A 15,941-nucleotide genomic window follows, 5' to 3' on the forward strand; every position below is an offset into this window, starting at 1 on the left:
ATCAGTTCAAATCAATTTGGCTCGGTTTTCCTGATTTTGGCTCGGTTTTTTCTGGTTTTGGCTCGATTTTTTTGGTTTGGCTTGGTTTTTTTTGTTTGGGTTCAGTTCGGTTCGTTTTTTTGATTTTTTTGCTTATAAAACTGAAACCGAACCGAACCGAACCGGCTAGTTTTTTTAAAATTTTAATAAATTTAATCGGTTCCTTTTTACGATTTGATTTTTTTAATTTTTTTTTAATCTTCTCAATTTAATCAGTTTTTTAATTTTTTTATTCATCTCCAATCTCCAAGCCGGGAAAGTCACTTGAAATGGCCAAGGATCACACGTTTCTCTACAAAAAGAAAATTGCTATTTATAACAAGGGAGCTTACGCCCATTGTTTCCTCTTTCCAGTTTCCAGTACTGCCGCCCTCATGGTTTCTTTAACTGTTCCGGAAATTAATCCAGTAAGAGTTTCAATTACTAAATTATCCTTATCATGTGAATTATTTTTATTACATTCAGCAAGTTTCAAGTGGATGAGATTAAAGTTAGTGGGTATCACAAGTTTTAATTATTGATGAGTCTTATAATTCAATATAATTAGAAATAAGGATAAAATATTAGTTAATTGGTTGATCTTTTAGTTTAATCAATCTAATTTATTATTTATAGACAATATATCTAATGATTTTACATGAAAAATCCAAAGAATTGGTACCTCAGTGAAATCTGGTAGCTTATGTATGTAAAGTGTTTTATTTGATAGGTCAACCTATCTGATTCATGACTCAATTATTATACCGGGTTAGATTTAAAAACTATAAATGTGAAAACTTTTCGATAATAAAACTAGTAATTTTATAGAAAAAAATGTACAGGTAGAAAAAAAAAAAAAGTACAATAATATTAACGAGCATTCTATTAATCCTCGGACCAGCATAAGCCACTTCTCTTCTAATGAAGCGATATTCTTCTTGGTTGGTCCTAATGATCGTGAGGCCTTGGCACTTGCAACTAGGATGTAAGACGTTCTTGATGCGAACATCACCATGTTTATAATTAAGTTCTAATTAAGTTGGGGAACCAATTCAAGGACAGACTGTGGTGATGAAGCTGGAGGCTGATGATAATATAGAAACATGAACGTGATCCGATCTTTGGAGGCCAGTTATAACCTGTAATAGTTGGTAAAGGCCCGAGAGAACAATTGAAGGAAGAGATATGGTCGGCCGGATCAAGCATCCATCAGCGATGTGCTTGCATCGCCAGGTTTACGTGGGAGTGTGATGTATGTGTCGGTGATGCAACCCTATTGATGGAGCCATTTTTAATTACCCTTCGAACAATCTAGGACATACGAGGGAAAATGTCTTTTCCTTCTGAGAAACGAGATTGTTTCTTCATTTTGTATTGCTTTTGGAATTAGCCATTCAAGAAGGCAAACTGTTCACCTTTTACATATTAAAATTAAAATTAAATTAAAAAAATAAAACTGATCATTGTTTGATTGTCTAACAGATCCAAATAATTTGGTTTGGGGGTAATATGATTCTTTTCACATTGTACATTTGTTATTTCAGGATTTATCAGGGACATATAAATATATATATTTTTTTATAGTGTAAAGATTTATATACCCTCAAAAGCAAAATTTAAATAACTTTTTTTGCAGGGTATTTTTTTAATTTCAAAAGCACAATAACTTGTTTAAATTACCCTTTTAAGAAAAAAAATCCTATAGCTGTTGTCCAAAGGTCTTTTTATCTATTTCTCTCGTGGTTTTTTTGTCATTATCAAATTAGAGTGAAAGTTTGTTTAATTTTTCAATAAATGCAAAAATAAATAAATTATTTGCTCATACAACATAAGCATCAACGAGTGAGAGCAACTTGTACTTTTGTGGTAGCACGCATGTTGGCTCCTCTAGTTGTCAAACATCGTTCTTAACAGCAGCATTCAAAGTAGTTCACCAGAGTCTTTTCAATGGATGGGTGTGTGGCGGTGGTGAATTGTCAATACGGCTTCGATGAACTTTTTTTCTTTTTCCTTTATTTTTTCCTTTCTTCTCCTAGAAAAAATACAGGAGTTTAATATAACATCAATATTTTTTTCTCCCTTTTTTGCCTCTCTTCTCCTAGAAAAAATACAGGAGTTAAATACACTCACGAGGACATAGTTCATATCACATAATGGATCTTCTTTATCTGAATTGACCTTCTCTTTCTCGATATTTTTTATTTTGGAAATATAATTTTTTTTATTTTTATCATTTGATATTTGGATATTGGATCTTGAATTTTGTGATTTTTTCTGCTTTCCTTTATGTTATCATGGGTTAGTTAGGTTAACATGTATTATCTTAGGGGTTTTTTCAATATTTTTTTATTGATTTAAATTTGTTTTTTTTTAAAGTATTTTTTTATTCCAATCTCACTTCGCTGACTGCAAGTTAGTCATGTTAACTTAGTTTTTTTTTAATGTTTTGTTCTTTGAAAATATTTTTTTTATTTTTATAATTTAATATTTGGTTATTGTGTCTTGAGTTTTGTGATTTCTTTTTATTTTTTTTATGAGCTTTTTATGAGACGCGAGTTTGTTAAATTAACTTAAGTTTACTTAATTTTTTTTTCAATCGTCGATTTAGTTTTGGTTGTTTTTAGATTTTTTTAGATTTAATTTTTTTTATCCCAATATAATATCACCATCCACGGATTAATCCAATTAACAGGATTAACTCGGTTTACGGATATCTTTTCTTTTTTACATTATAAAAAAACTATCTCGGCTCTGGACATATCGCAGACCACCCGTATAGTAAAAGTTAAAGTAAAAGTAAAAGGTGAAATTGAGTTACAATACCGAGATTGTATGTGATGGATAAAGAAGATCCATTGACTGGGACAATAGATTTGTCATGGTGCGTTGATTTATTATTATTATTTGATAATTACAGTCCACCGTATACCATTCAAACTGGATGGACCGCACTTTGATGTCAGCGAAGGAGAAGTTGATGTTTGGTGGTTTGCTGCCTTTCCATACTCATGTTTGTCAATGTTTGATCATTGCAATGTTCAAAACTCAACATATCGAAGCAGAGTATTCATAAAGTATGATTGTATTATTAACGAAGAGAGAAAAATAGCTCTAAAATCAAGAAACAAGCAGGTCAGTCACACTAACATGAGATGGCGACTCTTGTTTCAAAGGCACCATCTCTTGTATACCCGCCTATTATCTACCAATAAAAGAGAGGAAAAATACAATATTGAACTATGTCCCCAAATGTAGGGAAGAACAACACATGTAATTGAATACAACAACCAGAAAAGGAAGGAAAGAAAATCCTATAGCTGTTGTCTTCTGAAGAATGTCAACAATGGGTAAAATCTTCTTTTATGTTTAGATCATAATTAACATATCGGCAGATCTGCTGGAGGAGACTCTACACTCTGTAATTCCCCGATCCCATCCTCTACCAAGAAAGCCATGGCCAAACCCCATGTGATGTGAACATCCAAGTGACAGTGCATTAGCCACACACCTGTTTAATCATGACAAAAACAAGTTGATGAGTTTAATGTTCAAATGAAAAATTGAAGCAGATCATGGATCGACTCTAGATTAACTTTAAATTACCTGGATTGTCAGCAACAAATCTAATTACTGCCCATCCATTCGTAGGCACTGCAACTGTATTCCTCATTGGTGGATCAACAAGATTAAATTTAGATTTATGAGTTTTGGGATTGAAATTTCCAAATCCTTCTGCAATGATGTAGAAGTCGTATCCATGAAGATGGATTGGGTGGTTTTCTGGCGTGACAATGCTCGTGTCCTGCAATACAATCTGCACCCTTGATCCGTACTTCAACTTGTACAGCTTAGTTCCACGAACAGGCTGAAAGAGGGAACGACTCACATTACCAGTGTAATCAAACTTTACTGGTGGTTTCGCTGGAAAGTCAGTGGTGTAAATTCCAGGAACTTTTTGCTGATACGCCTGCAGTAACGCAATGTTTGAAGGAAACACAAAAGAAACATTGTTCATGCTAGCGGTGAAGCGAGTGCCGTTGGGTCCTTGACACCGCTTAGCTCTGGAATTTTTAGGACAGTTGTTAAGCCCTAGACCAATTGTGAAAAAGAGGTTCTCGTCAATATCTGTTGGGACCTCGACTTTTCGAGGGCTTCTAAGGCTTCCACTGAATGCTGTAACTGTAGCTGTGTCGTTATAAGCTGGAAGTCGAGGCATAACTGGTTTTGTTGTACACTTAGCAGGGCAAAGGGCAGATTTGTATTCAAGAATGGCAGTGGTTGTAGTATTGTCAAATGGTGCATTTTGCGCACTCTGATAAGCTCGAGCTGCCATGTAATAACGGCCAGGTAGTTGGTCGCCTGAGATCAAAACATCAGTGGTTTGGCCTGGTCCTAGCATTATGACAGAGGTAGTAAAGGGTTTAAGATACGAGGCATCAGCACCAATAACTGTGAACTTGTGATTGGCTATGGTGAAGAAAAGCGGTTGATTGAGTGCAGCATTGATGACTCGAAGGAGGTTTGTCTCACCAGAGGCGATCGGAACGATGGTAGTATCTGCAACAATATCAGTTCCTTGAGATCATCTTTTATGAAATACATAAACTAGATCAAGTCTTGGAATGGGTCTCCCAAGCAGTCTATTGGGCTATGGGATACTTCCTGGGCTCCAGCCTACTAATAATTATTCGCTTGCTACAGTTAATTTGCAATATTTTCTTAAAGCCTTTATATACATGTTAAAACTAATTTTGGAACAGCTACCAACCAGACTAAAAAACAAAAAGCCCCATCATGAAGCTAAGTTATTGTGACTGGGCTCTTTCGATACAGTTCACGATCACAAGATAGTTCAACAGGTCATATACGGGTTTTCCTACTGTAGTGCTGATTGTAAGTATACAGATGGTTAATTACCTTCGCTGGAACAATTATAAAGATCACCAGGTTGACCATTAATGGTATATGCATCAGATATATTTGGAGCTGCTCCAGTTCTAGTTGCCTCCCTCACCACATCAACGGGATTCGCATCCCACCATTCGCCTGATCATCATGGTTAGTTAGAATCAACAGTTGGAACACACAAACATTTGTTTTGAAGCTAAGTTAATAATTAATAATTAAGGGAATCTAGTAATTATGGTTAAGGAATTTGGGAGGAAATTAATGATGGATAATTACCAAGAAGTATGGGTGTTTCACGTTTTGGCTTAGTGAACGGATACGAGGATCCTTCTCTTGGATGGATAATTAGAGCACCATAAACGGTGGCTCTAAGCCAAGAGCTATGAGCATGCCACCAAAGTGTCCCTTCTTGTCCTTCAATATTAAACCTGTAGGTATAACTCCCACCTGGTCTGATCGGGCATTGTGTCACAAATTCTGGCCCATCTGCCCAGCCCGTTCTCATTTGCCTAATACCATGCCTAAAAAAATATGATGATTTGAAGTCAATTGCTAATTAGACAATGTGCCAAAGAATAGTGGAGTTGGAATGGTTCGTGAGCTGGGTGTGTGATGAACAGTGATTTCGAACATGCAACTAGAATAATTGAACGGCAACTGGTAAAAGACTAAAAAAAAAATGCATTGTATATATATGTGCCTCATGCTCCATGTAATGATTTGTCGGGAACATGTGTGTTTGTAGGAATGCGATCACACGTGCATGTGTGACTCATGCAGTTGATTACCAGTGAATGGTAACGTTGTATCGAGCTTTGTTGACAACTTTTACAACTAGAGTGTCTCCATTTTTCACTTCCAGGGTTGGCCCCGGGAACATCCCATTGACTGTGATGCTATTGTGGGTTTTGCACAGCCTCTTCACTTTCGTTGCTTGAACCTGTTCCATATTAAAATATAAACGTTCACCAGGAGAAAGATGGAGATCAGGATTATTGATTTGAAGATGATACATTAAATAACCAAAGAATAAGGAGTTAATTACTAGGACATACAACAAAATCATGGTGGTGGATCTCTGCAATCGCTAATGACATTGTTGAGGCCAGAAGCAGCACGACCAGGAAGAAAGAACAATGGCGATCAGCAAAGATAGACTTGATAACCTCCATTTTATCTCTTAAGCTAGCCTGCCTTGATTTCTTCGAGTGATGGCTAATTAAGATGAGTGGTGATGAAAGGGAGTCAAAGAACTCCTTATATAGGATGAGCGTGAAGCAGAACAAGTTGTTTGAGGTTGGCAGATTAGGTTTTGATTTAGGGAGTGGTTTGATTTCGAAGGCAATACTTAGTTCAATCCTATGGGAGTAGTTGCACCCACTAGCATAGCGAGATTGGATAATTTCTCAAATGCTTGTTTCACAAGTCTTTTCGTTAATTTCTGGTTGAATCTCAACAGATCACCACCATTCAAAATTTTTGTTGGCAAAAAGAAGGGTTTTGGTCCTTCAATTCTTTTTAATCAAATGGGTTATTACGTACAGAAATGAATGCAACCTCGCCTGCTTTCTTCTTCTTCTTGTAATGCTCATGATTTCAACATCCATATCTGAGGACAAGCACAATTAATCGCCCGATACCAAAAGAAATTAATTAATTAACCCATGCACAAGCGGTCAAACTCGTTGCAAATAAAGATAGTACTGATGTAGGCCTCCAACTTTTGTGCTAGCAAACAAGGTCCGCACACAAGTTGAGAGCGATGCTCGAAAACTACTTCTTTGATGGGTGAATGCTCAATTAAATATCAACGAACTTACTAACCTTAAGAGTTCACGCTTAAAGGATGACACGTACATTAATTAACAATACTATCAATCATTTTAACTCTTTATCAAGGAGTAAGTGATTCAGGAGAGGTGATTTTCAAGTGTGGATGGATGATTCTAAATCAGTTACAGTTGGGATTTTGTCAATAAAACTAGATGGCAATGGTAACGGTAACATTTTGTTTTTAATTTTTTAGATAGCTAGAGCAGTATTTGAACTCAAAACCTCAGCTTCTCTCTTTTTCTAAGAGAGTACTGTATCACCAGGCTACACATCCATTCATTAGTGGCAACAACATCATGGGTTCTAGGTTTAAAGGATATATATATATATTATTTTTAACAACTTTGGCAAATCGTTGCTTGATTGATCTGATATGGGCATAATTATAGGTTAATTAGGTCGTTGAGTCAGCTGAGTTTTTAATTTTTTTTTAATTTTTGATAAACTAGGCCCTTTTCTAGTCTCGGTTTAGCCGGGTCGAACCGGATTTTAAAACTATGATATATATTAAAAAATCTAAAAACACACAAAAAAAAATCAATTTGAAAGAATGAAAAAATAAAAAAAATTAATTTTTTTTAAAATGCAAAAACAAACAGGTTCATAATCATGTGTTGTGTTTCCAATTAGATGCCATTATTTAAAGTGTTAGTTCCTAGTAATTTTTTTTGTTATCCAAAACAATCTTGTTTGCACCTTAAATGCCAAGATGAAATAAAATATTTTGTTTTGTTTTTGTCACCACAATAGTAAAATGTGTAGTTACTTGAAGAGTGTTTTTTAATTTTCACAATCTCTTCAATGATTATAATTAAGAGAAAAAGAATTAACTTCTGCTAACAATGATTTCATGAAATATTGAGATCTTGAATTCCATGATCAATGACAATTGGGAGGAGCTTAGTCTCTTTGGAAGGAAGCATATCTAGCGATCGAGAGAGACAAGGGATTGATAAGGATTTTGATAGGTGAACAAGATTGAAAAAGCAAGGTGCCCTGTTTGGTAAAGTTTGTTATTGACCTGTTGAGAGTCTTGGGATGTTAGTTAGTGGCAATTACGAAGTCATAAGCAACACGATTAATCGTATAAATTAATGAAATTAAAAAAAAAAAAGATCCAAAAACACAGGCGCCTCCTTAATTCGTCAATGTTTTCTGGTGCTTCGTCTCTCACCACCCTTTTATTTCCTTTCGTTTCTTCCCATGTCCTTCCGTGTTATGATTATTAATTAAGAGCACGTTGTCGACCTTGCTTTCTTGGGTTTTCAATTTCCATGGTGGTTGTGAATGGTTTACCATTAAACTTGAACAATAAAACGTTCCGAGTTCATCTATAATATCTTCTTGCAAAACCATTAATTAACATGAAGCACGCAATTATTAGCATAGACAGTTGCCTGCAAGTCAATTAATCCCACATGGTTTTCACGCGGGAATTAGCTGTCTGTACTGTGGTGGGTTCTCTATGTGGTGCCCATGTAATAGAAAACAAACACTACGAGGAACCCATTCTATAGGCCTAGCAAGCTGCAAAGAACACGGACAATAGGGCAAAACTCAAATACAGCCCTAGAAAGGCCTAACAAAGGCGTCAAACACACTCTCCCCGAGGCCTTAGCTACTAGTTGTTATGTGCTCTAGGCACATGATGTATAAACCCTTTTGCACTTATTGTTCAAGTGCTAGAGGGAATTTAAGAGGGAGTTTTAGCACCGAACATGTTTTACACAACAAATCCTTGTGTCAAGTCCCAATCGAATCCCATTGCCGAATTTAAGAGACAGTTCTAACGGCATTCAATAACTACAGGGAAAGCTAGAGTGGTTGGCATAATGTTGTTGCATAAACACTTTGCACTAATTAAGTGGTAGTTTTCACATACAAGCTGCAATATTGCCATGCCAGCAGACAAGAGCGATGAAGCAAAATCAGGGAATCCCACTAGTGCACAGTGCAAATATTGCTTCTGTCCAGTCCAGCAATATCGATGTGCACCGACATTTCTTCATTCACAACCAAAGATATGCGCATCACTTTTTATAAAGCGACTATAAACTTCCAAACCCAGCTCTCCTTGTGCCCACCGAGACAGAAGCAATCCCAACCCACTTTCTATAATGATTCTTGATCGTTGATTTCTCTGTAAGGTAAGATTAATTTAATTAATTAAACCTGGACAAGAGAAAAATCCAAGAACAGAAACCTAGATATTTATAGCCCCTTCTCTCTTCTGCCTTTTTTGTAAGCAAAAAGTTGTGATTAAATTCAAAATGTTGCTGCCCAGGATCGAACTGGGGACCTTTAGTGTGTAAGACTAACGTGATAACCACTACACCACAGCAACCTTATTATTGATTTCAGTCTCATAATATTACTTATAGTAATTAATTTCGAAAAATACTTCGCTGATTTCTAGGAAGGTTCTCTTTTTAAATTTCGAGCTCTATGCATTTACTCGGTCATTTATTATTTTCTGTGATTTTAACGATATGAGTATTTTCAAATAGCTTTTGAGTACGCAGATTAGATTTTCTTTAATGAATGATAACAAATTAGTCCATCGTATAATCAAGTGCTCAATTTATTGATAAGATAAACATTTTTTTAAAAAAATAAAATTTTATTTGTTTATTTTTATTTTAAATTAATGTTTTTTTTGATATTTTCATATTATTTTTATATATTAATTACAAAATTAATTTTTTTTAAAATATATTATTTTAATATATTTTCAAAAAAAATATTTTAAAAATCAATTATTATCACACTTGATATTTATAATTAAGTATGAGTAGTGAATGCTGGGGTATATCTAGTGACTAGTGGTTAGAAATTGAAAGAACGTGGACTAATTACCTAGTTTCATTAAACCATAGAGACTAAGTCATAATTAACTTTTGTGTAAGTAATTACACAAACGTTTGTAGTTATACTTCAGTAACTCTGGTTAATTGCAATGCAACAGGGAAAAAATATTTCAAGAAAACAAAGGGAGCGAAAGCTCGCTGATTTCTAGGAAGGCTATCTTTTTAAACTTCCTTTCTGGTCATTGACGCACCTGTACGCACTTGTAATTAAGTTCGAACAGTGAATGCTGAGGTATATCTAGCACTGTTTGTATTTGTGTTTTAATTTTTTTTAAAAAAATTAATATTTTTTTATTTGTTTTAAATTAATATTTTTTGATATTTTTAGATATTTTGATGTGCTGATATTAAAAAAAATTACAAAATAAAAAATATGTTATTTTAATGTATTTCCGAGTGAAAACACTTTGAAAAACAATTACAACTACACTCCCAAACACCCTCTAAACAATAGTGGTTAGAAATTGACTAACCATAAAGACTAAGTCATAATTAACTATTTATTATAAGATCACTCTTGCTTTCGCATGAGCTTTTGTTTTTTAAAGGGTTTTTTTTTAAATATATATATAAATAATAGATTTTTTTATTTTTTAAAAATAATTTTTGATATGAACTTAACAAAAAAAAATACAAAAAAAAATAATTTAAAACAATTTTTTTAATGAAATAACATTTAAAACAAAATTCCAAACAATTACAAAATAATATATATGTGCTTAATTCTGCACATGAGAATTTTTAGAACTCAAACATTTGTTGATTACACGGGGGGTGAGGTAACTCTTTGTTTTAGGTAATTTATTTTTCTAACTGTAAGGTTGGAAAGACACAATTGTTGCAGGGCAATGCCAATCACTGGAGTTTATACACTCGCGTTTGATAAAAAGCACAAAAATAGTTTGCAGGGATCTTCTTGCAACTATAATTTAGATTTCAATACTCCTCAAATTTAGTAAATTCTGAATCACATCCCTCATGTTTATCAGGAGGGAGTATTGAAGCTGTCCAAAAGATAATTAAAGATAAGATTTTGTTGTAACAATGATTAATGGAAAAGAATTACGAGCATCTAGAATCAAGAAACATTTTATTGCTAAATAATTTGGAACCGATTTTTCTAACTGCACCACTCTGTAATCGCTTTATCACTCAAAAGGATCGAACAAACCAACAATGAAACAAAGACTACAACAAATGGAAACATTATGTTATCGATCAGGCTTATGAATTTCAACAAACTGGTATGTATATTTTCTTTCTATTGCTGATCTCAGCATAGAGGCAGATCTTCTGGAGGGGACTCAATGGATTGCAATTCTCCGACTCCATTCTCGACCAAGAAAGCCGTGGCAAGACCCCAGGTGATGTGAACATCCAAGTGGCAATGCATTAGCCAAACACCTATTTATGCGAAAAAATAAAACATGTTGGAAACATTTAATTTAGATTGGAGTTCAATTGAAGCTAAGGTTTGACATCATTGTACGATGAATGCAGAGTGTTTATATTTTTTACCTGGATTGTCTGCTACGAATCTAATGACTGCCCATCCATTTACAGGCACTGCAACTGTGTTTCTGAGAGGTGGATCAACGAGGTTAAATTTTGATGGGTCTGTTCGGGGATTATAATTTCCAAATCCTTGTGCGATAATGTAAAAGTCATATCCATGAAGATGAATTGGGTGGTTTTCTGATGTGACAATGCTCGTGTCTTGTAGCACAATCTGCACTCTTGACCCATATTTCAATCTGTACAGCTTAGTCCCTGGAACAGGTGCGAAGAGGGACCTGCTCACGTTACCAGTGTAATCAAATTTTCGTGGTGGATTTGCTGGGAAATCTGTGGTGAAAACTCCTTGTATGCGTTGGTGATGAGCTTGCAATAGAGAGAAGTTGGATGGGAGCACAAAAGATACATTGTTCATGCTTGCAGTGAAGCGGGTTCCATTAGGCCCTTGACACTGGCTAGACTTGTTAAAATTTGGTGGGCATGGATTGAGACCTAAACCAACTGTGAAGAATAAACTCTCATCGATGTCAGTCGGGACAAAGGTTTTATCAGTACTTTTGAAGCTACTAGTGAAAGCAGTGACAGTGGCTGTGTCATTGAAGGTCGGTAATGGTGGCATGATTGGTTTGTTTGATGAACAATTTTTGGCAGCACAAGGGGATGATTTGTATTCAAGAATGGCAGTAGTGGTAGTATTGTCGAATGGTGCATTTTGTGCACTTTGGTAGGCACGTGCTGCCATGTAGTACCGTGAAGGATTCTGGTCACCGGAGATCAAAACATCGGTGGTTTGGCCCGGTCCTAGCATCAGGACTGATGTGGTGAAGGGTTTGACATAGGATGCATCAGCGCCAACAACAGTGAGCTTATGATTGGCAACAGTGAAAAAAAGGGGTTGATTCAGTGCTGAATTGACGACTCGGAGAAGATTGGTCTCGCCGGAGTCTATTGGTACACTTACAGTATCTGCAAAAGAAATTCATGTCAAAACAGGTTATTTTCTATGATCGCTTCCAAAACCAAGAACTACTAGCACATGAATTCAAGTCTCTGCTGAAAGATTCTGGCCCTGGGCTCATTAGTGAACACCCCTGCCCATAGGCCCAAATGATTTGGTCTTTGGCCCCTGTGGAATATGCCTTGATGATTTTTAGTTGGCCAGTCAACTTTTCTTGCTCATCTACAATTTTGGGATCCAACTATCCCTTTCCACACCAACTTTTTTTTTTTTTTTTGTTGCAAAACTAGTGATCAAAAATATTTTGTCTGAGACTTTTATATTTCGTGGGTGGATGCTTCGTGCTAGGGTCCATGTAACCATGCATGTTAGTGAAAGAACATCATTACACCATCACTAAGTTCTGTCCCAGGATAAAACAAAATCCTTCGATTAGACATTTTAACCGCTGCGTGTGAATGAACTTCTGGATTCTTCTAGTTGATATATATTAATTTTTAAATACATCAAAATAAAATTTTAAATTTTTTTATATTTAATATTAATATATTAAAACTATAAAAAATTAAAAAAATATTAATTTATTTTTTAAAGTTAAACATATTTAAAAACAAAAATTATCACACTGAGTACGCTTAATTAGCTGGCTATAAATTTTCTCAAGTGCTAATATTGTTATTTCCTTTTTCTTTTTTTTGATAGAATGCATGAGCAACAATTTTTTTTTCTTGATTTTGGGGAAGAGCATTTAAACATACCTTGGCTAGAGCAGTTGTAGAGGTCACCAGGTTGACCATTGATGGTATATGCATCAGAAATATTGGGTGTACCTCCCGTTCGAGCTGATTCCCGCACAACATCAATTGGATTCGCATTCCACCATTCACCTGATATCGTTAATTACCAACATAATTAATCAACGTGATTAATATCATTCCCATCTTAATTAATTCCCATCAATCCACAAATCATTTGCTCTTAATTTCATTTAGGTAGTTAAGCTACCAATCTACGTGTATATAATTGCTAGCTCATGTACTTATAAATTGACTAATGAATCATGAGTACTGATCAAAAACTGATTTTATGGAACAACGAATAGTTGGATTACCAAGAAGAATTGCTGTTTCACGCTTTGGCTGCTTAGAGAATGGGTACGAAGACCCTTCTTTTGGGTGGATAATTAGAGCACCATAAACGGTGGCTCTAAGCCATGAGCTATGAGCATGCCACCACAGGGTCCCCTCTTGTCCTTGAATGGTAAATCTGTAGGTGTAACTCCCACCTGGTCTAATTGGGCACTGTGTCACAAATTCTGGCCCGTCTGCCCATCCCGTTCTCATTTGCCTAACACCATGCCTGAACAAAAAGAAAAACGATAGTATTATATATATAAAAATGCATGCCTCATGATACGATAGACAAGGTGCGATTGCTATTGTAATGTTTACTAGCTCGTCAAGAAATACTATTATTAAAAGAAGAAAGGTAGATGTCATGTAGAAAAGCTGAAATATGGAAGACAATCTATTTACCAATGAATGGTGACGTTATATCGGGCTTTGTTGACAACATTGACAACTAGAGTGTCTCCATTATTCACTTCTAGTGTTGGTCCTGGGAACATCCCATTGACCGTGATGGAATTCTGGGTCTTGCACAGCCTCTTCACTGGAGTTGCTTGAATCTGGACCATCGCAATACATAAAAATATTATATAGTATCTTATTAAGTAGAGGAAGAACTTGAGGCAAGTTCGACGAAGGAAATTAAGAGGGAGAGAGACATACAACAAAATCATGGTAGTGACTTTTGGCATTTGCCAAGGACAATGCAGAAGCTAGGAGCAACAGAAGGCCTAAGAAGAACGAAGAGCAACGATGATTGATGGCAAAAATGTTGTTGAAAACCTCCATCTCTGAATCAAACCTCCGTCTTAATTGATGCTATTAGTTAAGTTGGTAATGTGGTGTGGAGAGTTGGAGAGAGGAAGCTCTATTTATAAGAAAAACTCGACGCACAGAATTATGTGAAGCTGGCAGATTAGGTTTCGGTCAAGAGCCAAATGGTCGGATTCCAGGGGCAGACTTGGTTCAACCTCAAAGGAGTTGGTTAGCTTCTTGGTGCACCAACTAGCCTATCGAAAATAGTATAATTTCTTTTAATTGTGCTTGGTTCAAAAGTCTTTCTTAGATGCTAAAATTCAACAAAGCAACAGTACTGTAATAATTTATCTGGAAAAAAAATGGATTGTGTTCCTCTAATAAATCTTTAACTATATAATCCAAAAAACTCCAGGACGGTTTCTTCTTAATTTTTTTTTTAACAAAAGTGTTTACTTTGAAGTGGGAAATTAATATTTATTCCATAATTGAGGGGGGAGAAAACGACCTACTTAATTATAATAATTGCTAAATTTACACCCAAGCTCGATCGGGACTCAATAACTTTGTTGCAAGTAACATCACCATCTGCAAGCAAAACACAGTCATTTTCATTAAACATATCATTCTTAAGCAACTGGGAGATCAGATTGATATGTCGTAGTGTCCGAGGTAGAAAAAAGGCCAATGCCGGCTGACCTTTTTCCGTAATTAGAATGGTTCAGCTGTCAGAAATAGTTTATCAAGATCGAAACAGCAATTCCTATAAAGAAAAGGGTGTTTTGGGTCATTGCATGAGAGATTTTTGAGGCCTTTATCTAGAAAGCGTGTGTTCCAAAAAAAGGAGTCACGTATACAGTTTTTTCTACCATTACAACGTTGTCATGAAGCCATACTTTCATCAAATTATTCTCTCCCTTTGCTTTTTAAATTCAAATCTCAAAATTAATATCTAAACAGATTAATTTGTTGATCTCTTAATTACACACATTGGATGGATATGAGGGTTTTTTTTTTTGTTTTTTTAAAGAAAAAATTAATCTTGATCGATGAGTAATCATCTGATTGATTTGAGGATGTAAAAAAAAATGTAATTAAACCATTAGTGGTTTTGTAGTGCACTTTATTTACATGACACGGCAAAATAAATGGTGATTAGTTAAGTTCAACGGTCAAATTTATTGAAGATGCAGCGTAATTATGATCACTTTCAATTTCTTGGAAACAAATGACTAGCTGGTGTTCGCACGGATATAGATTAGCCAGTGCTTTGTCACCAACACGTTCAGAAACATCACTGCTAACGTAATAAGATACATGCATGGTAATTGATTAAGTTAGATTGTTGAACACGGCGTGATGATGCAAGTCATCGGTTGTTTAGGTTAAATGTCCAGAACAAGACTGAAGATTCAATCAAGTTTCCTTCCCTGGATGACTGTAAATTAAGTCCCCTTTAGTAGGTAGTAATGTGATTTTATATCAAAGATGGGTTGGTTCTAACCTCAAACTTCTTTCTTAACAACAGTCGGTTTGAAATGCGTGAAAAGAGATTTGGATTAATGATAAAAAGGGAAATCAGGTAGCTTCCGATGAATATTATAAGAGGCATAAAGGCAAAGGAACCATGGATCTCTATTTCTACTTGTTCAGTTCGTCTACATTTGTCAATGCATGATTGATTAACCTGCAATGTTTTCCTACTTTGATGTTTTTAATTTCTACGATTGCGTGTTGTTGTCGTTTGACTTTGGTTAACTGAACCTTCCATTCTCTTATAAAAGAAGAAGAAGAAGCCTTCGATCCAGGAAAAACTGACCAGTTGAAAGTTGACACTGGGAATTGGTTCTTCGCAATTCCATGTTTTCTTTTCCTTTTTCTTTAAAGACAAATTAATACTAGCTTCAAAAAAAAATAAAAAAAAAATCGAATATTATAAATAGGCTTAATTAACGATAC

At 35.2% G+C, this 15,941-nt stretch overlaps 2 protein-coding genes and 1 non-coding gene across 3 annotated transcripts; all 3 read right to left on the reverse strand.

Annotated features, from left to right (window-relative positions):
• Positions 1–3,084: 3,084 nt before the first annotated feature.
• Positions 3,085–6,165, reverse strand: LOC133696272 (laccase-12-like). The gene is made up of 6 exons (XM_062118418.1): positions 5,982–6,165; positions 5,715–5,866; positions 5,203–5,447; positions 4,936–5,064; positions 3,622–4,575; positions 3,085–3,526 (listed from the first exon to the last, which is right to left on the reverse strand). The coding sequence occupies exons 1-6, from the start codon at positions 6,096–6,098 to the stop codon at positions 3,396–3,398; spliced, it is 1,728 nt and encodes a 575-aa protein (XP_061974402.1). The 5' UTR covers positions 6,099–6,165; the 3' UTR covers positions 3,085–3,395.
• A 2,865-nt stretch (positions 6,166–9,030) lies between these two features.
• Positions 9,031–9,103, reverse strand: TRNAV-UAC (transfer RNA valine (anticodon UAC)). Its single transcript has one exon. It is a non-coding gene; the product is annotated as a tRNA-Val (tRNA).
• A 1,596-nt stretch (positions 9,104–10,699) lies between these two features.
• On the reverse strand, positions 10,700–14,083 carry LOC133696055 (laccase-12-like). Its single transcript, XM_062118079.1, has 6 exons — positions 13,890–14,083; positions 13,635–13,786; positions 13,211–13,458; positions 12,858–12,986; positions 11,145–12,107; positions 10,700–11,030 (listed from the first exon to the last, which is right to left on the reverse strand). Exons 1-6 carry the CDS (start codon positions 14,013–14,015, stop codon positions 10,900–10,902), a joined length of 1,749 nt encoding a protein of 582 aa, XP_061974063.1. The 5' UTR covers positions 14,016–14,083; the 3' UTR covers positions 10,700–10,899.
• Positions 14,084–15,941: the final 1,858 nt, after the last annotated feature.

The sequence above is a fragment of the Populus nigra genome, chromosome 6, assembly GCF_951802175.1.
Source record: "Populus nigra chromosome 6, ddPopNigr1.1, whole genome shotgun sequence".
NCBI lineage: Eukaryota > Viridiplantae > Streptophyta > Magnoliopsida > Malpighiales > Salicaceae > Populus > Populus nigra.